A 25,892-nucleotide genomic window follows, 5' to 3' on the forward strand; every position below is an offset into this window, starting at 1 on the left:
GGCCCGAAGAAGCCGGGCCCATCTATCAAATACGATCGTGCCCTAGGCACGATCGTGGAAGGGGAAACGCAGGGGGGGGGGGGGGGCGGCGGCATTAGACGGGATCAATCGCCGGAGGAGGCATATCATCGGGGGAGGGTGAACGCCGGGGAAGGCGGCGGATTTCGCGAGCCGGCCGGTCAAGGAGGAGGATCCCTACCAAATGCACGAAGAGGCCTCGGATCCGTGGGTTTACTCACGAATTTCTCCACCAATTTCTCGCCGGAAGGGCCGCCGGAGCATCCCGCCGGACCGAGGTAAGCCCTTGTGCTTCATTGATTGGTTTTTGGGTGGCGTTGGAGGGGTTTTTGGCCGGTGAATCGTCGGAGAAGAGTCCGAAACAGGGTACCCCTGTTTCGGCCTCTCTCTTCCCGATCCCGCCGCCGCCGGCCGCCGGGTTGGCCGGGATTCATGGCGGGTGAGGTTGGTTGGGTCTGTGAGGGGGCCAGAGAGGGTTTGTATGTGATGAGGGAGGGTGGATCCGAGGTCTTCTTCCTCGGGATCCCATCTCTCCTCCTCTTCCTCTCGCGTGGGTTGGCCGCCGGCCGGCGACGACAGAGGAAGCTGAGCCACTGTGTGGCTGCCGTCGGATGAAGGCCGAGCCACCATCATGGTGGCTTCCTGTCGGTGATGCTGGAGGGGAGGGAGGTCTGCCGGTTTTGGGGGAAGAAGAAGAAGAAGGAGAAGAAACTTCTTCTTCTCTCCCTCTCTTGGTCGGCCACCATCGCCGGCGACTGCAACAGTGGCGGCCGGCAATGGTTCGGCCAGTGGTGTTGTCGAGTTGGGGAAGGAGAGGGCACAGCCACCATGGTTGTTGCCCTTAGATCAAAAAAATTTGAGGGAGGGAGATGTACTCCCAATCATGAAGAGAGAGGAATCATTCCTTTATGTTGGTCTCTTTACCGAGATCGGCCATCATCGCCGGTGTGGCAGCGGCCACGGCTGGCGACGACGTAGGCCGGTGGTACAAGATGGGAGTCGGGCTATCCCGACTGCCCTAGATCTGGGAGGATTGAGATGTTTGGGGACCTGATGATGGACCCCATAACAGATGAAAATTATAGTTCAGAATATTTTAATATTAAATAATTTAGTTGTGATTTATAATTAATGTTGTAGGGAAAGAGTCAACGGAGCCAGGAGATTTTGATCAGGGGACTCAGCACCCCAGCGAGTAGGTTGTGACTCGGATCCGTGATTGAGTCAGTCTACAATTTCAGTAAGAATCTCTACATCTGAGCACTTCTATACATATATTTGATTTATCGTTGGATTTATTTCATAATTATGTTGTTATTGTTTTATGAGTTGATGCGATATCTATGAGGCGAATTTATATCAACATATTTTCATAATTATGTTGTTATTGTTTTATGAGCTGATACAAAATCTTTGAGGCGTGCATTGTGTTTATAATGAAAATATTGAGATAAATTCATTTGGAAAGAAATAACCTATTTTTGAGAATTTATGAAAATATGTGATGTGATGAAATTGTGATTAAACATGTAAAACTAGACATGTAATGTGGGTTGGACTAACCTTGTCATGAGATAGCCTCTACGAGCTTATGCGTCGGATAGCTGCCACGAGCTGATGCGTGGGATAGCCTCCACGGGCTTACGCGTGGGATAGCCTCTACGACATTATGCGTGGGATAGCCTCCACGGGCTTACGCGTGGGATAGCCTCTACGAGCTTATGCGTAGGATAGCCTCCACGGGCTTACGCGTGGGATAGCTGCCACGAGCTTATGCGTGGGATTTGTGCAGTCTTGGACTGGGTCATGAACTTGGTTAGCCCAACGCCAGAAGTAAAAAGTCTGAAGACTTGGGAATCATGGTATTACGTGAATGAATCACGAAATGTGAAAAAGGGATTTATGTATACAAAATGGTTTGTGTATATATTTGTTATTTGTTGAGCCTTTTGAAATGATGAAATGACATATATTTGATGCATTGATTATTTTATGATTTTTACTGTGTGTGGCTGTTGGAATTCTTACTGGGCTGGAAAAGCTCATACTATATTTACTTTCTTTTTCAGAGACACTGGATTTGTAGAGACCATTGGGTAGGACGAGAAATAAGATCAGCATGGAGTCTGATTGCTGGATAGATAGGAATTAATCTATCTTTTATTTATGGACATTTGAAATTATGTAATAAATCAGTACATTTTAGTTGGATTTGATTGAATTACATTAATCTTTGATTTTGGCATTTATGGAATTATTGGAATTATTGGAATTGTTGTTTATCTTAGGCCTTGCATGATCTTTAGGGCATTGCTCTAGGGCTCATGCGGCCGGTCGCGTGCCGGACCCGGGTGATGGGTTCGGGGCGTGACAGAGTGGTATCAGAGCTTAAGGTTAAGGTATCCTAGGGTTTATGTTCAGGTGAGTATCAGTGGAGAATTATGATAGAAAAACTATCAGAGATTTGGTTTATAATCATTTGAGATTGTAACAAGAATGATATTATAATCTAAGGTTTAAGACCACTAGGGACTGTGGCCTTAGTGGCATTAAAGTTTGAGGTTTAAGATTACTGAAAAATGTGACCAGTTGGAATATGAGCATATGTTTAAGATCACTAGGGATCGTGACAGAAATATATCATAGCTTAAGATTATGATTACTTGAAACATGATAATTAAATTCAGTGCTTACGGTGTAAGATCACTGGGCATTGTGATAAAATGTATGTATCGGGTTTGGTTTTCGATTAGTGTGGAAGGAAAGTATAAATTGTCTTTGATCATGATAAGAGAGGTTTGACCTAAGATAACTGTAGGAAGGTCAACAATGGCATATCGGTTATACCATGTTAAGATATTATTTAAATGACTTGAAAGTTCAAACTTGATATGGGTTGTGATATGATCATACTTTTGGTTTTGCTACTAATTATTAGAGCGGGATTTGTACGTAGATCTTCCGTAGTATTGGAGTGAGCTAAAAAGATTTCATAATATTGAAAGGAATGTTCTTCGAAGTTAAATATGTATGTGGATTATATCTGGTATTGGCATGTTGGATATTGTAAACAGACCTATTTCCTATTAATGTATTTGATTATTTTGAGGCTATAGAGTATGCAAATTGGTGGAGTATTCTAATTATTTGAATTTGTATATCTGGATTGGGCTCCTGAATTTTTCTTATAATTGTTGGAAGCTATTGGATGTATTAACTTGAACTCAAGTCAAGGTTTATGACCTAACTAGAAATCTTTGTCATTGTAAAATACAAAATTGAGTAGAAATTTCGATTTTGAGATACTTATGTGAGTTATCATGGGTAGCATTGATCATAGACATTAAGGATTTTGGTGAAGAAGGATTTGGAGGTTGATAGAGTTAATTCCTACTCATAGTGATAATGGCTCAACAGTTCTGACCTATTGAATTTGAAGTAAATTCTGTTGGAACGAAAATCAATGTAGATTTTCTAATTAAATTGCTAAGGAAATACAAGAATTACCCCCTTTAAATTAAACCTAGATATTTTGGATTCTAAGAAGGTTGTGGAGATCACGTAGTGACCTTAAACTTGACTAAAGGATTGGGGGTTAGTTATGGTTAGTATACTCTGCATAAATTGAGGACAGAGAGATCTGGAGGTTCTGCTCAATTAAAGTTCTAAAATTTGGATTTTTTTTAGTCTCGGTGCAAAGTGATGCTTTGGTTAGAAATCATTTTGTGACTTTAGAGATTTTGATGAGTTAGATCAGAGTGCGCAGCGGAAGTGTAGTGGTTTGAGTTAATTTGAAATCGATTAGAAAAAGAAAAATATTTAATAATAATACCTTGATCTGAAAGGTATTATTATGGAAAGACTTGAGTTAGTTTTCTAGTAGAGGGGAATGTCATTGATTCTTTGCCTACTGGAAGTAGTTATGGCTCTCCTATGTTTGATAATTCTAAGAAGAATTTTGGGACATCTCAAATTTAGCGTTAACGGATTGATAGCTCTGTGATTAAGCTTGGGCCTGTAATGATTTAACATAGTTCCTCGACTCCTAGCTCTGACATTGTTAATATACCTATTTGAATAAGTTTGCGGTTTTCCTAGGATAATGGTTGATCATTTAATCACAGGCAAAGTTAAGAAAAGAAAAATGATTATAGAATATTAAGAGCATTTGATACTAAAGATTTCTCCTATTTCTGTTAAGACAATTATGATCTCTATGTAGAATCAAGAGAAATTAATTTCTTTGGGATATAATTATGGCATTTTAATCCAAGGTTGGGAGTTTGGAATTCTTTTGAAGGAGATCAAAAGAACTTACTACGTGTGGTAAAAAGAAAGGATCAAGTTGTAAGATGCTGTGATTTTTGTATGTCAAAATCTTGTGAGTAGGTACTCCGAGAGGGAGACTATTTGAGATCTCAGGGACGATATGATGGATGTATATTTTTTAAGGTTTGTAACTTTAAGTAAGTTAATTTCGAGGACGAAATTTTTTTAAGGGGGAGAGTATGTAATACCCGGAACAAAAAAAAAATGGTTTGATGGGCCGGCCCGAAGAAGCCGGGCCCATCTATCAAATACGATCGTGCCCTAGGCACGATCGTGGAAGGGGAAACGCAGAGAGAGGGGGTGGGGGCGGCGGCATTAGACGGGATCAATCGCCGGAGGAGGCAGATCGTCGGGGGAGGGTGAACGCCGGGGAAGGCGGCGGATTTCGCGAGCCGGCCGGTCAAGGAGGAGGATCCCTACCAAATGCACGAAGAGGCCTCGGATCCGTGGGTTTACTCACGGATTTCTCCACCGATTTCTCGCCGGAAGGGCCGCCGGAGCATCCCGCCGGACCGAGGTAAGCCCTTGTGCTTCATTGATTGGTTTTTGGGTGGCGTTGGAGGGGTTTTTGGCCGGTGAATCGTCGGAGAAGAGTCCGAAATAGGGTACCCCTGTTTCGGCCTCTCTCTTCCCGATCCCGCCGCCGCCGGCCGCCGGGTTGGCCGGGATTCATGGCGGGTGAGGTTGGTTGGGTCTGTGAGGGGGCCAGAGAGGGTTTGTATGTGATGAGGGAGGGTGGATCCGAGGTCTTCTTCCTCGGGATCCCATCTCTCCTCCTCTTCCTCTCGCGTGGTTGGCCGCCGGCCGGCGACGACAGAGGAAGCTGAGCCACTGTGTGGCTGCCGTCGGATGAAGGTCGAGCCACCATCATGGTGGCTTCCTATCGGTGATGCTGGAGGGGAGGGGAGGTCTGCCGGTTTTGGGGGAAGAAGAAGAAGGAGAAGAAACTTCTTCTTCTCTCCCTCTCTTGGTCGGCCACCATCGCCGGCGACTGCAACAGTGGCGGCCGGCGATGGTTCGGCCAGTGGTGTTGTCGAGTTGGGGAAGGAGAGGGCACAGCCACCATGGCTGTTGCCCTTGGATCAAAAAGATTTGAGGGAGGGAGATGTACTCCCAACCATGAAGAGAGAGGAATCATTCCTTTATGTTGGTCTCTTTACCGGGACCGGCCATCATCGCCAGTGTGGCAGCGGCCACGGCTGGCGACGACGTAGGCCGGTAGTACAAGATGGGAGTCGGGCTATCCCGACTGCCCTAGATCTGGGAGGATTGAGATGTTTGGGGACCTGATGATGGACCCCATAACAGATGAAAATTATAGTTCAGAATATTTTAATATTAAATAATTTAGTTGTGATTTATAATTAATGTTGTAGGGGAAGAGTCAACGGAGCCAGGAGATTTTGATAAGGGGACTCAGCACCCCAGCGAGTAGGTTGTGACTCGGATCCGTGATTGAGTCAGTCTACAATTTCAGTAAGAATCCCTACATCTGAGCACTTCTATACATATATTTGATTTATCGTTGGATTTATTTCATAATTATGTTGTTATTATTTTATGAGTTGATGCGATATCTATGAGGCGAATTTATATCAACATATTTTCATAATTATATTGTTATTGTTTTATGAGCTGATACGAAACCTTTGAGGCGTGCATTGTGTTTATAATGAAAATATTGAGATAAATTCATTTGGAAAGAAATAACCTATTTTTGAGAATTTATGAAAATATGTGATGTGATGAAATTGTGATTAAACATGTAAAACTAGACATGTAATGTGGGTTGGACTAACCTTGTCATGAGATAGCCTCTACGAGCTTATGCGTAGGATAGCTGCCACGAGCTGATGCGTGGGATAGCCTCCACGGGCTTACGCGTGGGATACTCTCTACGAGCTTATGGGTAGGATAGCCTCCACGGGCTTACGCGTGGGATAGCCTCTACGAGCTTATGCGTAGGATAGCCTCCACGGGCTTACGCGTGGGATAGCTGCCACGAGCTTATGCGTGGGATTTGTGCAGTCTTGGACTGGGTCATGAACTTGGTTAGCCCAACGCCAGAAGTAAAAAGTCTGAAGACTTGGGAATCATTGTATTATGTGAATGAATCACGAAATGTGAAAAAGGAATTTATGTATACAAAATGGTTTGTGTATATATTTGTTATTTGTTGAGCCTTTTGAAATGATGAAATGACATATATTTGATGCATTGATTATTTTATGATTTTTACTGTGTGTGGCTGTTGGGATTCTTACTGGGCTGGAAAAGCTCATACTACATTTACTTTCCATTTCAGAGGCACTGGATTTGTAGAGACCATTGGGTGGGACGAGAAATAAGATCAGCATGGAGTCTGATTGCTGGATAGATAGGAGTTAATCTATCTTTTATTTATGGACATTTGAAATTATGTAATAAATCAGTACATTTTAGTTGGATTTGATTGAATTACATTAATCTTTGATTTTGGCATTTATGGAATTATTGGAATTATTGGAATTATTGGAATTGTTGTTTATCTTAGGCCTTGCATGATCTTTAGGGCATTGCTCTAGGGCTCATGCGGCCGGTCGCGTGTCGGACCCGGGTGATGGGTTCGGGGCGTGACAGATACAATCTCGTCACACTATTGATCTGATAGCTAGTACTATGAAGCATTCGCACAAATGAAAAATTATAAGATGGACCTAGGGTAAAATCACCTTAGGTCCATGATGGCCATTAAAATCCTGTTCAGGCATTACGTGCTCAAGCCCCAAATCCTCCAATAAACCAGAGGGTGCAAACCAAATTGTACCACCTGGCCCCTCACAAAGAGCAAGACAACAATTTACCGACACCATTCGAGACAGGAAAATGGTACATCCTTACGCGGGACATCATCCTCACTGGCAACAAACCAACTAAGATTATGAGGCCCAGCTGTCAACAAATACTGGCTATACGCGGATTCTCCGTTGCCTTCTAACACACAACATCATCAAAGGAATCCGTCCAACTCCTTGACACCCGGCCCTTTCCTGCACACGAATGCAACCCCGTGTCTTTATTGCGCCAAAGCAAAGCAACTTCCCCACCCCCATTAAAGCAAAGCAAAGCAAAGGAAAGCAACAAATAACAATACGGTAACAATAATATTACAAATAATGACTCGAATCATGGTCACGTAGAAATAGAATAGATGCTTAAATATCAATGTTAAGAAATAATATCCACATTAATGTTATCAGTTAGTGCTATTATTATCATTAAAATCATCTTAGGGTAAAATTAAACTCTTTGGTACCCAACTTCCAGAGTTTCCCATTCCCAAATTGAGCTAATCTTCCAATATTAGCATGTAAGATGGGCTGAAAGAGCCATCATAAATCAATTTAACAAATCCGTCCGCAGGATATATCCAAGTAGCAGCTTGAATTGTGTTTTGTTGGATTTGAAAGACTTGGAAGCCTTCTCTTCTAGCAGAGCTACGATCAATGGTATTCATGACCACATGCCCTATTATGTAGAAATCAAGTATTCATGAAAACGATTAATAGCTTACTTTATAATTTGGTATGAAGGCTCCCTTGAGTCAGAGAAATGATAGGAGTACTAATTTTTCCAAGACCAACAAAAAAACAACAAAAGCTGCAATAGCTTAATGGATCTGCTTCGTAACTAGACCCAAACCAAAAATGTAAGTCAAGCATAAACTTCCAATCCAACCCAACCTAGTTAGTTTTTTTAGACAATCCAGCTTAGTGGAACTTGACCTGAATTATATCCAATTAATATTCTTGATTTGATCTGGTGCGAGTTCTATCGAAGCTTGGTTAATAAGAACCTTTTAAAGAAGTCCGATTCGTGGGTTGACAGTGAGCGAGACCTAAAAGGAAAATTATGCTTGCAGATGGCATCTCCAGCTTGGATTGCATAGTTTGGAGGAATGAGGCTCTTGATAATTTCTAATTCATATATCGATAATTGATAAAAAAATACCATGATTCATCGGGCTCCAATGGCAACTTTGGAAATTAGAAAGTACTGATTGGAACCATCTGGAGAGCTTCAAGAGAGTAAAGGTCATGCCGTTATTCATTGAAGTTGATTTGACTTTATGGGCTGTTGATGATAGTAACAATGAAATTTACATGTTGGCAACTAATGGTTTGCTGGATATATGTTAGTAACCTTGGTCCCCGTTCTAATCTTAAATTACCGACAACATACCATGGTATGCTATTACATTACAGAGTTTTGCTTTGACAATTCTCTCATTTTTTCAGTTGTTTTGAGGTTTAATTGTAGCCCATATTGATATGCTAAAGGGTAGAATAGTAACTTTCAAGTTTGATTGGGCCAGTCGGCTAGTGAATCCATGAGAGACCAAGGAAAAATACTTCTCTGTATTCTATATTGTGCTTCCTCCTGTGAGCTCAGGGAACAAACAAAGGCACCTCTCCCAAACAGAGTGGAAAGAGAAGAACAAGGGAATTTGGGCAAGCCTGTTAGAGCACTGGATGTAGCTCCCCTTTTATCTCGCTTACCTATTCTGTCCCTTTTGATCCCACCTTCACCGAATCAGACTTCGCTATGCCTCTTCAAACTCATCCACATTCGGCCATCCAATTGCCTCCAATTGCTGAATGTGAAATTTTAGCAGATCATATTGAAACATGACAAAGAATAGGGAGGAATGAAGTTTACAATCTGTGTTCAGCCAACCTTTCTCTTCCCCCCTCCTCTCCTTCTTATACAACCACTCATATGGTCCTCTGAACTGCCACTTGTTCCACCATCCCACGCTCCTCCTCCTCCTCCTCCCTCCCTGTGCTAAGGTAGAGTGAGAAGTGCCAAATAAAGATATGAAGAGGCTGTTGCAAGGCAAGGGGCACAACAGTGACAATTACATCATATTGTATATTGCAAGGATTTGAAATCACTTAGGGGAAAAAATTTGGAATATTTATATATAATGAACAAAGCTCTGGGCTAATTGCCCGAGAAAAGGGTTTTAGGCTACATTGTTGTACATCTAACTGCATCTTGATGTCTTATTTGTTTGATCCCTGTAAAATGAGGATAGAATATCAAAGGAAAATTAATCTTCCCCATTCATAAAGAGAGAGAAGAGACAAAGGTTTTAATCTTCTTCTCTCTTCTCTCTCTCTTTCTCCCTCCTCTCTCTATTTCTCTCTCTAGTTTCTCTTTCTTCCTTCTTCCTCTTTTTCTCTCTCATGGTGTCTCTCTCTAGTTGACCCGCATAAGTGGTAGTAGGGACTCGGGGGACCTCGTGATGGACCTTTGGTGGACGCTAGCAGACAGTCTGGGTTACTAGTTTCCTATTTGATTTTTTTTTGATAAATGAGCTTGAATCTGGAAAGAAAAAGTCATCTGCGCCAAAAGATTCTGATCAGGATACTACTCTGCACCCCAACTCGTAGATCGTTGTGTTTAGTCAATCAGAGGTAAGAAGTCTTGTACACAATCACTTTTATGAATAATATATATTTTGTAATACGTGTTGATTTTAGGGTTTGCATCGTTTTTAGTATGATTGCTTAATGAGTTCTGATATATATATTTTGTTAATATATGGAGATATCAAATATCGGTGATTATGGCTACTTAGATTATGGTTTTGATTGTTGGTATATGATGCTGATTATTTTGAAATTTGGGCATGAATATAATATAACATTATATTTTTCTTGGTATGGATGAAATTGAATATTTTGATTGATGAAGAAAAGGATTTGGACTAGACTTATTATGGATTGCCTATCAAGGGCTGAATCGTGACGCATTGGTTTGCTACTGCAGGCCCAAGTGCAGATATTCGGGTTTTTCACTGCAAGCAAAGCGCAGTTATCTTGGATTGCTACTCTGCTGAAGCGTGGATGTTTTGGTTTGCCAGTCATGCCCCAAAGCATGACCTTGAATAGTCCAAATCAAAAAGATAAGGTTAATGAAAAATCTGGATAAAAATATAAGATTAAAAGTATAAAACCACTGCATGATAATATCTTAACTGGTTTCTGGAACAGGTTATATGTTTGGCGTACATTTATGGATGCAGATTTTATAAATTTTATCGAGCTATGTTGAATAATCGGTATAAGGCTTTATTATTTTGTCTGCATTTTGATGAGGTTTATAGTTAATATTTATTTTAAATTTACTATATTTATATTGGTGTGAGTTTGTGAGATTCTTACTGGGCTGTAAAGCTCACCCCACGTCTTCTCTTATTCTTTCAGAGTTGCAGGATACATAGTTTTAGATGGGTTAGGCGTGGAGTTCGAGCATTAGAGTTATGAGTTATGAGTGAGTTAGTTTATTTTCTAGTACCGAGGAACATTTGAAGATTTTATAACTGAACCTGTTGGATCGCTCTAAGGCTCATGCGAGTGTGTTATGTGCTCAGACCTGGATGTTTGATTTGGGGCGTGACGCAACCACATTAGATCCAATAGCTTACTTCAAAGAAAATTACAAACCAACCATGATACATCGCAGCAAATTATTTTTTAGGTGGTCAACAGCATAGCCAACCTTATTTATGTAGACTACCTAACAACCACAGTCAACCGTCTAGTTTCTATTCTCCCCAGATAAACGAAAAATTATTCAGGATCCATGTTTGGAGGGAATCCTTTCTTATCCACTCACCCTTGATGTAAAGGATGAAAATAGGACAATGCAGAAAATACAGCCTGCTCGACAGTCAGCAAGAGAAGAAAGATCGCTGCCAACACTGAAATTGTAGCCCATGGGTTGCCAAGATAGTCTCGCCTCAAGGCAGCAAGCCATTTGTGCCATTTGACTTCGTAAAAGCTGTTTACTTCCTCAATCTGATTTGCAAGGTAGTTCTTTTCCCAAACATAGTGTATCTGACTGCCCAACTGATTGAACAGGTCCGCCACTTCTTGATCATTGCTTAGCTTATGTTCCAGTATGCCTTTCAAGTGGAGCAACCGCACGTCCTCAGCCTGGTCGATGATGCAGTCCATAAACAGTGCGTATATCGTAATGTACATCTCAGTGTCGAAATAGCACTGTTCGAAAGCTATGAGGTTTCGGAAGAGAGGACCGGTATAGTCATAGATTGGCAGTTGTGGTATCTCCATCCGCCCACTCCTAAACATTAAATACAACTTCCGGAGGCATAGCAGTGGCGTGATCTTCATCTCCCTTCTCTGAAAATTTATGTTCAAGAAACTGTCTGTCTGTTCCTTCCTCTCGAACTTCACCCCAGCCCTGTCGAGCTCTGTCGCACTAGGAATCCACTTGGGTGCAGATGTCGGAGACCGTCGTGAAGGATCAACTTCTGCTTTCTTGCACTTGCACTTCATGAGTTCAAGAATACATCCTGATGCAGATGTCGAAGTCGGTGCAGATGTCGAAGCCCCTTGTGAAGGAGCAGCTTCTCCTGGTGCAGATGTAGACACTGCTGGCTTTTCTGAAGGGATCCGAGATGAATAAAATAGATGGAGCAGATGATGGTATTCTCCAGGGGACTTGTTCTCGGACTTCTTGAATGATTCGGATTCCTCAGGAAGGATGCCCTTGAAAAGCCCGCAAGCAAGGTTAACAAGATTAATCTGTCCATCCTCGCATGCTTTGAGACGATCAAATAGCAATTGGATGATGAAGAAAGGAATTTGGTTCTCAAGCTTTAGTAAATCATAAACCATTAATCTAGTAGTGAACAGCCCTGCCCCAGTTGGGCCCTCAAGCTGTTCGTCCTTCTCCTCGATATTTAAAACAACCTCCTCGGTTGCCTCGCCTTCCAACTTTCCTTCCTCTTCCTCCTTTATCTCCTTCGCAATCCCCTTCTCCTTTTTTCTCTCCTTCTTGATCAATGATTCCTTCCTAGGCCACATTTTTAGCATGAGATAAATGATGAAGCACCCATCAAGCAACATGATCGCTGCCATATCTTCGGCATCCAGTGCGGGGAATTCCACAGAGTAGCAGCTCCGGACCTTCCTATCCTGTTTCTTCAACTCCAACAAGCACTCGTTCAACAATTGACTTGCCTGCTCCCGACTTCGATGACGCGATAGAAGGTGCTGGACATACCTCCACTTGGGGTCCCTCATGAAGGAATCGCTCCACCATTTGTGGTAAAAAGGTCCGAAGGAAGCAATCACCGGTTCGTACGCTTTACGATCCAACTGTCGGATGTGCTCGGGGACCTTGAAGATGGTGCATGGTCTCTTAGGATGGTCCATAGGTTGTGCCGAATTAAAATCATTCATCACTTCATTGGTCCACACCTCGTCGGTTTGGTAGCCATCGGTGGAAGGCATTTCTCTGCTTGGATAAATCGGTCCCGGTAGCTCAGGGGCTGCTTCGGCCACGTTGCGACCAGATTTATAAAGCACATGACCAAAGTAAGTTACTATAACTTCTAAGAGAAATTATCTAACAATCATTTAGTTCAAAAATTAAAATAATTGGTTTTCCATGCCAAAATCCCTCAGTTGCTCCCAGCGAGCTACTTTTATTATGCCTTTTGTATTTAAATTATGCAAGTGACGGTATGCAAGTAATCTCTAAGATTTAATTATTTTCCATGCACAAACAAGCAAAAATTTTAAAATTAAGTGATCTAGAGATCTGCTAGAAATAAAGATTTTCTATGGTTCATTCAAAACCATATATATCACATCGATGATCCAAGAACTCCAACAGAAATTAATAGGGAGAAACCATTTAAAAATAGAAAAGTTGACAAGATTAGACCACGATTTTAAAAAAAGATAAATGACAGATAAATAGTTGATTTTGAAACTTAGAAAGTAAAATGAAATAAGTAAGAATAGAAAAATGACGTTTGAATTATCTCTCATGCAGAAAGTAAAAGATAAATGGAATGAAAAGAATTTACATCATACCATCAAGAGTGCTAACCTCTAATTAGTAAAACATAACATTTAAGAATAACATTGAGAATATGATAATATGCATGATATTCATGAAATTACGATTATTTGAGGTTTTTTATTTTTTAATTTCGTGAGAATTTTATTTTATTAGAGAAACTTAAAGCCACCCTCCCAGCTTCACATGCCGACAAATTAAATATGAAAACAAAAGCTCAATGCCCCAAAAAAGCTGTGCCGCTCGCCGAACTCGAAAAAAAATTCCAACCACGGCAAATTTCAATCATTGCCATATATATATATATATATATATATATATATATATATATATATATATATATATATATATATATATATATGTAGTTATAAAAGGATTCAAATAACGTATAGTTATATATATATCCGTCGTTGTTTACACCATATCTTAATATACAGTGAACGTCTAAATATGGGTTAGATGAGAGATAATTCATTTTTGAAAATTTTATAATTATTTGTAATACATTGGTGAAGATTTTTGCTTTCCGTGGCGGGAACCAGACAACGGTGGAAGAGGAAGACGTACCCAAGTTTGCACGAGGAAATAATCGATGTGGTGTATTGCGATCAACGGTTGATGTGGGGCTTGGGCATACTTCAACCACTGTCTGCGTATCAATGCCTGATGATGTGCAGGGAGACATTGATAAAGAATGAGCAACATTGATATAACTTCTAGAAAAGAAATGATTTAGAAATAAAAGAGGCATTTATAATTCAAAAATAAAACAACCGATTTGCAAGAATAAATTTCTTAGTTTCTGCAAGAAAGTTGCTTTTGTTATATTTTTTGAATATGAGCCAAACAAATTAACAAATACCTTAGAATATTTTGAAAAATATTTTTTAATTAAAAAAATAGATCTAGAGCAAACAAAGATCATCAATGTTGACTTTTCGCCAACTACGGAGTGGGGCCGTACTGCTTCACGAAAAGAAGGTCTTCTCGGGTCCATAGCAGTTAATGGATGAAAGTGATAGGAAAAAACAATTCCACCTGGCTCCATTTTGATGACAAACTTGCCATTGGTTGGCAGTTTGCCTTGGTATTTTTATCATTAGCAGACCCACCACGATCTTATCAAGCTGAAAAAAATTCTCAATCTCACTTTCATTTATTGGTTGGCACCTCTCACTGTAGGAGCTCGCCTTTCACTAAATTAAGACTTCAAATATTGAATATTTTTTTAAAAATAAGAATCTTAAGTTATATGGCGGATTTAGATAAGTCAAAATAATTAGGATCGAATTCTCCTCCCATTTAAGAGAATCTCAAAAGTGCTCATCGCTTCCATGAGACAAAAATCTAAATTATTAATTATTATTTGGGCATAAGGATATCAAACCAAGTCTAATCTTCTTTTATTCTTTCACTAGTAGTTTGATTGGTTCCTAACATAAAAATTATGACCGGCATGATCCAGATTTCACTTTCGTTAGAGACTTAACCAAATGATAGATGATGTGTATGCAAGAAGATTGGAGTATCACAAAATTGTGTTATGTCTTAAAAATTGTTAAACTTTATATATATCTAGAATTGATTCTTATTTAATATTTTAAATTTGTCATATCACTCAGTGACATGCCATCAAGGGATTCCTCGTCTATGTTACAACCTGATTTCTAAAGTGCTTGGCCAAGAAAGTTACTATAATTTCTAAGAAAAAATATCTAACAGACATTTAGATTAAAAATTAAAATAATTGATTTTTCATGCGAAAATTTCCTAGTTGCTGTGAGCAAGCCGCTTTTATTATACAATATCTTAAGCATGGGCCCAACAAATTTGACAGGATGCCTTTTGTATTTAAATTTATGCAAGTGACGGCATACAAGTAATCTTTAGGATTTAATTATTTCTCATACAAAAACAAGCAAAAGTTTCAAAATTAAGGGATCTAGACATCTCCTAGGAATAAGAATTTCTTGTGGTTCGTTCAAATCATATCACATCCATGATCTAAGAACTCCAAGAGAAATTATTAGAAAGCAACCATTTAAAAACAAAAAAAGTTGACAATATTTGACCACAATTTGAAAAAGATAAATGACAGATAAATCCTGAAACCTAGAAAGTGAAATGAAATAAGTAAGGATGAAGAAATGAAATTTGAATTACCTCTCATGCAGAAAATAAAAGATAAATAGAATGTAAATAATTTACATCATATCATCAAGAATGCTAACTTCTAATTAGTAAAATATAATATTTTAAAATTATGTTGAGAATATGATAATATGTATGATAATCATGAAATTATTGTTTGAGGTTTCTTATTTTTTAAATTTGTGAGAACTTTATTTTATTGGAGAAACAAAAATCCACCTGTTCCAATTTCACATGTCAACAAATTAAATATAAAAACAAAAGCTAAGGGCCCCAAAAAAATTGTGCCGCTCGTCGGACTCGAGAAAAAATTCCAACCACAACAAATTTCAGTCATTGCTATATATATATATATATATATATATAAAAGGATTCAAATAATGTATTTGATATTTGTTGTTTAAACCATATTTTAATCTATAGTGGAGGTGTAAATATAGATTATATGAGAGATAATTCATCCTCGAAGATTTTGAAATCAGTGGTTAATACGTTGGTGAAGATTTTTGCTTTCAGTGGCGGTAACCAGCCAATGGTGGAAGAGGTAGACGTACCAAAGCTTGATGCGCCCCCGATTGGTTCTTCCAACTCCCAAGGCAGCAATATGGGGCGAGGGCATTCTTCATCCACCGTCTTGCCTTGGGATCCATGCCACGACCTGATGATGTATAGGGAGACATTGATAATGAACAAGCACCATTGATATAACTGCTAGAAAAGAAATGATTTAGAAATAAATGAGACATTTATAATTTAAAAATAATTAAAAATAAAATAACTGATTTGTAAGTATAAATTTCTTAGTTTCTACAAGAAAGTTGCTTTTGTTATATTTCTTGAATATGAGCCAAGCAAATTAACAAATACCTTAGAATATTTTGAAAAGTATTTTTTAATTAAAAAAATCTATATCTAGAGCAAGCATAGATTATCACCACTTCAAGGAATCTCTTTTCTAGCCCTACCTCGTCACTTCCAATTCTCTTTATTTCTGATTCAAGATTTATCACTAATATATATAAATATAGCTTGGCACCTGTCTGGGCTTGACTTTTTGCCAACTACAGAGTGGGGCCGCATTGCTTCACGAAAAGGAAAAGGACTTGGAGGCTTCATGGCAGTTAATGGGTGAAAGTGACAGGAAAATACAATTCCACTTGGCTCCATATTGATGACAAACTTGCCATTGGTTGGCAGCTGCCTTGATATTTTTATCATTAGCAGACCCTCCACGATCTTATCAAGCTGAAAAAAATTCTCATTAAATTAAAGCTTCAAAAATTGAATATTCTTTTAAAAAATAACAATGTTAAGCTATACGGTGGATTTGGATAAGGCAAAACAATCAGGTTTGGATTCTCCTTCCATTTAGGAGAATCTCAATGTGCTCAGCACTTACATGAGGCAAAAATTTAAATTATTAATCATTATTTGGGCATGAGGATATCAATTCAAGTCTAATTTCTTCTTAAGCTTTCACTAGTAGTTTAATTGGTTCCTAATATAAAAATTATAACCGATATGATCCAATTTTTACTTTCGTCGGGACTTCACCAAATGATAGATGATGCCATATAAATAAATGAGAGATAATTCATCCTCGAAGATTTTGTAATTAGTGGTTAATACGTTGGTAAAGAATTTGCTTTTCGTGGCGGAAACCAGCCAACGGTGGAAGAGGTAGACGTACCAGAGCTTTGTGACGTCCTATAGCTTGGAGGACAGCTTCGTGCCCGTGCCAGCGATGCTTTCGGTTTTGGTGCCTCTTTCGTTGGTTCTGCCCTCGCTGAGGCCTCATCGGGTATTGTATCGCCATGAATGGCCGATGTGGAGCCAGGACATACTTCATCCATTGTCCTGCTTTGGGGATCCATGCCACGACCTGATGATGTACAGAAAGACATTGATAATGAACAAGCAACATTGATATAATTTCTAGAAAAGAAATGATTTAGAAATAAAAGAGACATTTATAATTCAAAAATAAAATAACTGATTTGCAAAGATAATTTTTTTAGTTCCTGCAAGAAAGTTGCTTTTGTTATATTTCTTGAGTATGAGCCAAGTAAATTAACAAATACCTTAGAATATTGTGAAAAATATTTTTAATTAAAAAATTCAGATTTAGAGCAGGCAAAGATTATCACCACTCTGAGGAATCTCTTTTCTAGTCTTGCCTCGTCACTTCCAATTCTCTTAGTTTCTGATTCGAGATTTATCAGTAATATATATAAATATATCTTGGCGCCCGTTTGGGCTTGACTTTTTGAACCTTTAAATCTCAGTTACATTTATTGGTTTGCACCTCATTCTAGGGGCTCGCCTTTCACTAAAGTAAGGCTTCAAATATTTAATATTTTTTTAAAAATAAGAATCTTAAGTTATAGGGTGGATTTGGATACGTCAGAACAATTAGGGTCGGATAGTCCTTCCATTTTGGAGAATCTCAAATGCGCTCAGCACTGACATGAGAAAAAAATTTAAATTATTAATTATTATTTGGGCACTGAGTGATATTTAGGCCCTGTTTGGGGGGCTGTTGGCAGTAGAGCTGTTGGAAGTAGAGCTGTTAGAAGTAGAGCTGTCTGAAGTAGAGCTGTTATAAAAAGCTGTTTGCTATTTAGTAACTACATTCGTAAAGTGCTGTGGTACTTTATTTTATGTTTGGTCAACAAACTGAGAAAGTACTTTTGTATGATTAAATTACCATAAAAGACATTGCATAGTATTATACAACATAACATAATAAAACATAACATAAATTAATACATAAATATACAATATAGTATAATATTATTGTAATATAAAATAATATTATGTTAATATAGCATAATAGTAATATAATTATTAGAATAAATTAATATTTGGTAATATAACATAATATTAAATTATTTAACATAACATATTAATGTATTATGATATAATGTAATATATATTATATTTATAGTGTAATACAATAATAAAAGTATAAAATATTATAATTATTAGTATAAATTAATTTCTCATAATATAACATAATATTAAATTATTTAAAATAACATATTAATGTATTATAATGTAATGTAATATAATACAATATTTATTGTATAATACAATAATAAAGGTATAAAATATTATAATTATTATTATAAATTAATTTTTCATAATATAACATAATATTAAATTATTTAAAATAACATATTAATGTATGATAATGTAATGTAATATAATATAATATTTATAGTATAATACAATAATAAAGGTATAAAATATTATAATTATTAGTATAAATTAATTTTCCATAATATAACATAATATTAAATTATTTAACATAACATATTAATGTATTATAATATAATATAATATGATATTATATTTATAGTATAATACAAAAATAAAGGTATAAAATATTATAATTATTAGTATAAATTAATTTTTCATAATATAACATAATATTAAATTATTTAACATAACATATTAATGTATTATGATATAATATAATATGATATTATATTTATAGTATAATACAAAAATGAAGGTATAAAATATTATAATTATTAGTATAAAATAATTTTTCATAATAATTTCTCATAAAATAATTTTCCGCGGTCCAGGGGCTTTTCTTCGTGGTCCACGCTCGAGGAGGACCTCAGCGTGGGCCGCGAGGTTGATGATAAAAAAAAAACAATAGATTGATTTTGGAAGGTATGGAAAAGGACTAAATTTTTTTTCTTCTAAAATGTGGTTCAAGAGATGCATACAAAAATTGAAAAGAAAAATACCTTTTCTTACGGAAGGGAGTCTGACGGCTAGGGTTCTTGGCTCCAGCAAATTTTTAGGTTTATAAAGGGATAAACTATGTAATTATGTTATTTTAATATGGGCATTTTTGTCAAAAATACAGTTTTCCGAAAAAGCTGAAACATCTTCGTCCCAAAAGCTCAAAATTGGAGCTTCCTCCCAAAAGCTGTTTTCAGCTTCCTGCAAAAGCTGAAACAGCTTTTTGAAAAATTTACCAAACACAGTTTTTCATCTAAAAGTACTTTTGGAGGGCCAGAAAGCACTTTCTGGCCCTCCAAAAACTCCCCCAAATAGGGCCTTATTGGTTGACATATCATTCTAAGAGCTCGTCTTTTATTAAATTAAGGTTTCAAATATTGAATATTTTTTAGAAAATAAGAGTCTTAAGTTAAACTTGGATAAGTCAAAACAATTAGAATCGGATTCTCCTTTCATTCTCCAAAATCTCAAATATGCCCAGCACTGACATGAGACAAAAATCTAAATTAGTAATTATTATTTGGGCACATGCCCAAATAATAAAATCTAGTCTAATCTTCTTTTATTCTTTCATTAGTAATCTGATTGGCTCCTAACATAAAATTATGACCGACATTATCCAAATTTCAAAGAAATTTAACCAAATGATAGATGATGCCATATGTAAGAAGACTAGAGTGTCACAAAATTGTGATATGTTTTAAAAATTATTAACTTTATATGTATCTAGAATTGATTCTCATTTCATATTTAAAATTTATCATATTGCTCGGTATAATTTCTAAGAGAAATTACTATAATAATTATGTAGGCTAAGCATTTATATAAGGTATGATACTTTTTGCATTTCTATCGGGTATTTATAGCATAGTGGATTTCACTAAAATATTCCATATAAATATTAATTTGCGAGAAAGTCATATAAATCTTTTTTTATAAAATCATAGATATTTAGATGTTACTAGATGTTGGTATACCGAGTCTGGATTGGGCGCCCATGTTGGGAGAAGCTAACATTCGGTTCCCACCCCTCCCTCCTACCTCTTAACTCTCTCAACAAGAATCTTTCCCTCTTTCTCCGTGCGAGCATGCGTCCGATTTCTTCATTCCAAAGTTCAAAATGATCCACGATCATTGTTTTGGTGAAGCATGGCATTTGAGCGGTGAAAAGGTGTGATTCTACACACGACCAGCTGGCTAGCTTGGTGGTGATGAATTTACACACATTAAATGATCCGAAGGACTTGGATTATTTCTATTTTAGTCTCAATAAGATAAGTTTGTCTAACTTTATACTCATCAAATTTTTTGTTCTACAATAAATAACTTTTTTATGGATTGTGTGAGTGGGCAATGATCTAAACAAATATACATTTTATATTCAAATCTATATACATATATATATACATATATATATATACATATATATATACATATACATATATATATACATATACATATATATATATATATATATATATATATATATATATATATATATATATATACATATACATATACATATATATATATATACATATACATATACATATATATATATATATACATTGTCACTTTTTTTTTAAAAAAAAATCTATGAACAGAAATTCAATTTCTATTTTTTTTTAGATTTCTAACAACAAAAACCATGTTTGGTTCTCTCTCTCTTTTTTTTACAATGAGGGTCGGCAATTAGATAAATGGAGGGGGGATGGGATTGGTAACATATTCAAGGATAAGGGAGAGCTTGACATCAGGTGGAGATGCAGATGAGGGAGAAATGGAGGAAAAGGAAGTGGTGATGGGGCCGACGATGCGACCAAGGATGAGGGATAACTTAGCATTAGGCGAAGAGTTGGCCGGCAAGATCCGAGAAGCTAGTGTGGTAGGGTGGGACAACGGGGCTGAGGATGGATTGTGTGGAAAAAAAGAATGGTTGAGAGGAGAAGGGAGAAAACTCACTTGTTATAAAAAAAAAAAAATGGAAGTGAAAATTTTTTATTTTCACTTTTTGCAGAAATAATGAAAGTTGTTTAAAAAAAATAAAAACGTAAAAACCAAATATATTTTCTATATTGATTTTATTTTTTTATTTTTAAAAAAGAAATAGAAAAAAATAGTACCAAATAGGGATAGCTCGTTTAATATGTTGAACAAGGATAATAAATAGAGAAAAATAGTACAGGTTGCCGGCTAAATGATCACTCAGATCTAGTCTCTTATATTTAGGACAATAATTGGCAGAGCAATGCAAAGAGTAAAGTGACACAACATATCCCAAATACCGCGTATGCCTAGGAAAATAAAGAAACTGTTGGGATCAAACTGAATCAACCTTCAAGATCATAGACTGATCTAAACACACAGACTTCAATGAATAAAACAGAAATAGAATCAAGTTATCAAACCAGGCAAGAACACAATTTTACGTGGTTTAAGTTCATAAAGAACTCTACATCCACGGAACTCAGCCACTAAGCAATCACTATTCAAAACAAGATTACACCCTCAAGGAGACAGTTATTCTCACAGCCTCATAGCCTCACAATACAAGATTTCACTCTCTCTAGGCTTAGCACCCAAAAGCCAAACCTCTCAAGAACTCACATACCTTTTCTGAAGCAAATAACAGAACAACTACCCAATAGCTTTAGGTGCCAAGTCAGTAACTAACCAGAAAACAGTTATTAAATAGCTAACAAACTGAATAATGGTTACAACTAACTCTGTTTGTGAACCACAACTCACAAACCTCCACCTTGGTTTACAAACAAGTGATTTTCTGCTGTAGTGGCTTTCATGTCCTTATTCATCTTTATCAACCAACTTCAATCTGGACCAGATATAAGCAATGCTTAAACTTGGCCAACGAAACAACCTTAGTTGCCATATCTGCAGGATTATTCTCTGTAGACACCTTTTTCAAACTGATCAATCCACTGCTCACAATGTCTCTGATGAAATGATGTCTAACATCTACATGCTTGGTTCTTTCATGATATACTTGATTCTTGCAGAGTTGAAGAGCACTTTGACTATCAGTATATAGTATTGCAGAAGAACTTATCACCCCAAGTTCCTTAACCAAACCCTGTAACCATAAAACTTCTTTCACAGCTTCTGTAGCAGCAATATATTCTGCTTCTGTTGTAGATAAAGCCACAATAGATTGCAACTGTGATTTCCAGCTCACAGGTCCTCCACATATGGTAAAAATATATCTAGTAGAAGATCTTCTCTTGTCCACATCCCCAGCATAATCTGAGTCAACGTACCCTAGAATACCTTCCACACTATCAGCTCCACCAAACCTCAATCCCACATTCACCGTACCTTTAAGGTATCTCAGTAACCATTTCACCCCTCTCCAATGCTCATGACCTGGATTTTCCATATACCTGCTAAGCACACTGACAGAATAAGCAATGTCAGGTCTCGAGCACACCATAGCATACATCACTGAACCAATAGCATTAGCATAGGGGACTTTAACCATTTGTTCCTTCTCTTCATCAGTTTCAGGACATTGAGTCACAGAAAATCTAAAGTGACCTGCTAAGGGCACACCAACAGGTTTAGACTCTTGCATAGAGAACCGTTTCAAAACCTTCTCTAGATAACTCTTTTGAGACAAAAATAGCTCCTTCTTATCTCTTTTTCTCTTGATCTCCATACCTAAAATTCGTCTTGCAGCCCCAAGGTCCTTCATGTCAAATTCTGAACTCAGCAGACCCTTTAGCTTTTGAATCTCAGGTTTCTCTTTGCAAGCTAGCAACATGTCATCTACATAGATTAGTAAACATATCAAGTTGCCACTTTCAAGTCTTTTGAAATAGAAACACCCATCATAACTGCATCTCTTGAAACCAATCTTAATGACAAAGCCATCAAATTTCTTATACCATTGTCTAGGGGACTGCTTCAGTCCATATAAGGACTTTTTAAGTAGGCACACTAAATCCTCTTTGCTTGGTTCCTTGAAACCTTCTGGCTGTGACATGTATATCTTTTCTTCAAGATCTCCATGTAAGAATGCTGTTTTGACATCAAGTTGCTCCAGCTCCCAATCATACTGTGCAACCAAAGCCATTAAAATTCTGATTGAGGTATGCTTGACTACAGGAGAGAATATCTCATTATAGTCAAACCCTTTCTTTTGTGTATAGCCCTTGGCAACAAGCCTGGCTTTAAATCTCATTGGCTCAGTGGCTGTTGCACCTTCCTTCTTCTTATACACCTACTTACAGCCCACAATTCTTTGGTTTTCTGGTTTCTTAACCAAAATCCATGTATGATTCTTACTCAAGGATTCTAACTCTTCAGTCATAGCAACAATCCATTTCTTGGACTCTTTACTTTTAACAGCATCCTTGTAAGAAGTTGGCTCTTGTTCTTCAATCTCTGAGGCTGTCATAAGGGCATAAGAGATCAAATCCGCAAAACCATATCTAACAGGTGGTTTTATAGCCCTCTTAGTTCTATCTCTGGATAATTGGTAGTGCAAGACTGATCTTGATCCATCTACTCTCGACTCCACCTGATCCTGTGCTCCAGTTGAACTAGATTCTGTGGTTCCTTGGTTATTGGGTTGATCTTCAGTAACACCAGGTTGGGATACTTGGTGCTCATAGTCAATTTGGGATGGAAACTCCACCTCAAACTCAAAATACTCCTTATCTGTAGAGAATATACTCTCTGTACTTTCAGCCTCATTATCTGCATTGTTAATCCTCAAACAAAGCATTTCATTTTCATTAAAGATTACATCTCTACTAATAATGATCTTAACCCCAGGAGCATCTTTCACCCATAATCTGTACCCTTTAATACCTTCTGGGTACCCTAAGAACACACATTTTAGAGATCTAGGCTCAAGCTTCCCTTCACTTTGGTGTACATAAGCTGTACAACCAAAAACTTTGAGATTTCTATAATCTACTGGTTTTCCATTCCAATATTCTTCAGGTGTTTTAAAACCTATAGCAGTCGAGGGCAACCTATTAATCAAATAACAAGCTGTAATGATGGCTTCTCCCCAGAAAATTTTTGACAAACCAGAACCATATAACATGCATCTTACTCTATAAAGTAATGTTCGATTCATCCTTTCAGCAATTCCATTTTGCTGAGGAGTTTTTCTAACAGTCTTGTGCCTCAATATACCATTATCACTACAATAAGCATCAAATATCTCACTACAGAATTCAAGACCATTATCTGTTCTTAGTACCTTAAGTTTCTTCTCAGTTTGATTTTCAACTAAGACTTTCCGATGTTTAAATTTCTCATCCTTAGTTTTCAACAGAAAAATCCAAATTTTTCGAGAGAAATCATCTACTAAGGAAAGGAAGTACCTGCTGCCACCATGAGATGGAACCTTTGCTGGTCCCCAGAGATCTGTATGCACATATTCCAGAATTTTTCTAGTGTTGTGTACTGCTATCTTGAATGACAATCTATGCTGCTTTCCCAGAATACAGTGCTCACAGAACTCTACCTTGCTCACTCTGTCACCACACAAGAGACCTTGTTTCTGCAGTTCCAGCAACCCTTTATCACTCACATGAGCCAGTCTTTTGTGCCAAAGACTAGTCTTGTCTGAATCAATCTTTGCTGCTGTACATACTGATCCCTCTATTGTGCTACCAAGAAGGATATAGAGGCCATTTCTTTTGGTACCTTTCATGACCACCAAAGCACCTCGAGACACCTTCAATTGTTCATTTTCTGCCTTGAAGCTATAACCAGATTCATCAAGAGCTCCTAGAGAAATCAAATTTCTCTTAAGATCAGGCACATGTCTAACGTCCTTAAGAGTTCTGGTCATTCCATCTACCAATTTGATAGTGATGCTTCCTATGCCAATTACTTTACATGGGGTATTATCTCCCATGAAGACCTTATCACCATCAACTTTTTGATAGAAACTGAACCACTCCCTTCTTGGACTCATGTGGTAGCTACAACCTGAATCCATAACCCACTCCTACAAGTTCTGGTCCACTGAGATAGTTAATACCTCAGAACTTTCATAGCCATTATCAGCAAGAGCTGCATCTCCTTTGTTTTGCTCCTTATCTCTATCCTTCCCATCAAGTCTATCAGGACAGATTCTTCTTATATGTCCTAACTTATTACAGTGGTAGCATTTTACCTTACTATAATCTTTCTTTCCAGTCGACTTGGATCTTGAATGTGACTTCTTTCTGTGGTTGTTAGCATCCTTCTTTGTTGGTCTTCCTCTAACAGTCAATCCTTCACCAGAACTTTGAGTCTTTTCACTACTTTTGATATCGAGTAGCTTTGAATTCAGAGCATTCTGAATATCGTCAACCGAGATTGTTTCTCTGCCATACTTTAAGGTATGCTTAAAGTTCTTGAATGTTTTAGGCAGAGAATTCAGGAGAATCACAGCCTTGTCTTCTTCATCTATCTTGACGTCGAGATTTTCAAGATCCAATATCAGTTTATTGAACTCATCAAGACTATCTTCAACGGGTTTGGATTCATCCATCTTGAATCCAAAAAATTGTTCCTTAAGATAGATACGATTTGGCAAAGCTTTTGCCATGTACAACTCCTCGAGTTTCTTCCAGACTGCAGCAACAGTTTTCTCCTTTGAGATCTTGCGAAGGACCTGATCAGAAATGCTCAAAACAATTACACTTCGAGCCTTTCTTGAGATTTCTTCTTTGTCTGAATCCCTCATATCCACTGGAAGTTGATCTTCTGGAATCAAAGCTTTATCAAGACCC

General features: G+C 37.5%; 1 protein-coding gene and 2 long non-coding RNA genes across 3 annotated transcripts; 2 read left to right on the forward strand and 1 right to left on the reverse strand.

Annotated features, from left to right (window-relative positions):
- Window positions 1–80: 80 nt before the first annotated feature.
- LOC120104947 lies at window positions 81–1,900 on the forward strand. The gene is made up of 2 exons (XR_005507353.1): window positions 81–296; window positions 1,159–1,900. It is a non-coding gene; the product is annotated as an uncharacterized LOC120104947 (long non-coding RNA).
- Window positions 1,901–4,583: 2,683 nt separating this feature from the next.
- LOC120104957 lies at window positions 4,584–6,828 on the forward strand. The gene is made up of 3 exons (XR_005507364.1): window positions 4,584–4,864; window positions 5,724–5,823; window positions 6,653–6,828. It is a non-coding gene; the product is annotated as an uncharacterized LOC120104957 (long non-coding RNA).
- Window positions 6,829–10,788: 3,960 nt separating this feature from the next.
- Window positions 10,789–17,363, reverse strand: LOC113461849 (UPF0481 protein At3g47200-like). Its single transcript, XM_039132869.1, has 4 exons — window positions 17,069–17,363; window positions 15,933–16,036; window positions 13,795–13,890; window positions 10,789–12,691 (listed from the first exon to the last, which is right to left on the reverse strand). Exon 4 carries the CDS (start codon window positions 12,651–12,653, stop codon window positions 11,007–11,009), a length of 1,647 nt encoding a protein of 548 aa, XP_038988797.1. The 5' UTR covers window positions 12,654–12,691; window positions 13,795–13,890; window positions 15,933–16,036; window positions 17,069–17,363; the 3' UTR covers window positions 10,789–11,006.
- Between the last annotated feature and the right edge of the window lie 8,529 nt (window positions 17,364–25,892).

This window comes from Phoenix dactylifera, chromosome 1 (assembly GCF_009389715.1).
Source record: "Phoenix dactylifera cultivar Barhee BC4 chromosome 1, palm_55x_up_171113_PBpolish2nd_filt_p, whole genome shotgun sequence".
Taxonomy (NCBI): Eukaryota; Viridiplantae; Streptophyta; class Magnoliopsida; order Arecales; family Arecaceae; genus Phoenix; species Phoenix dactylifera.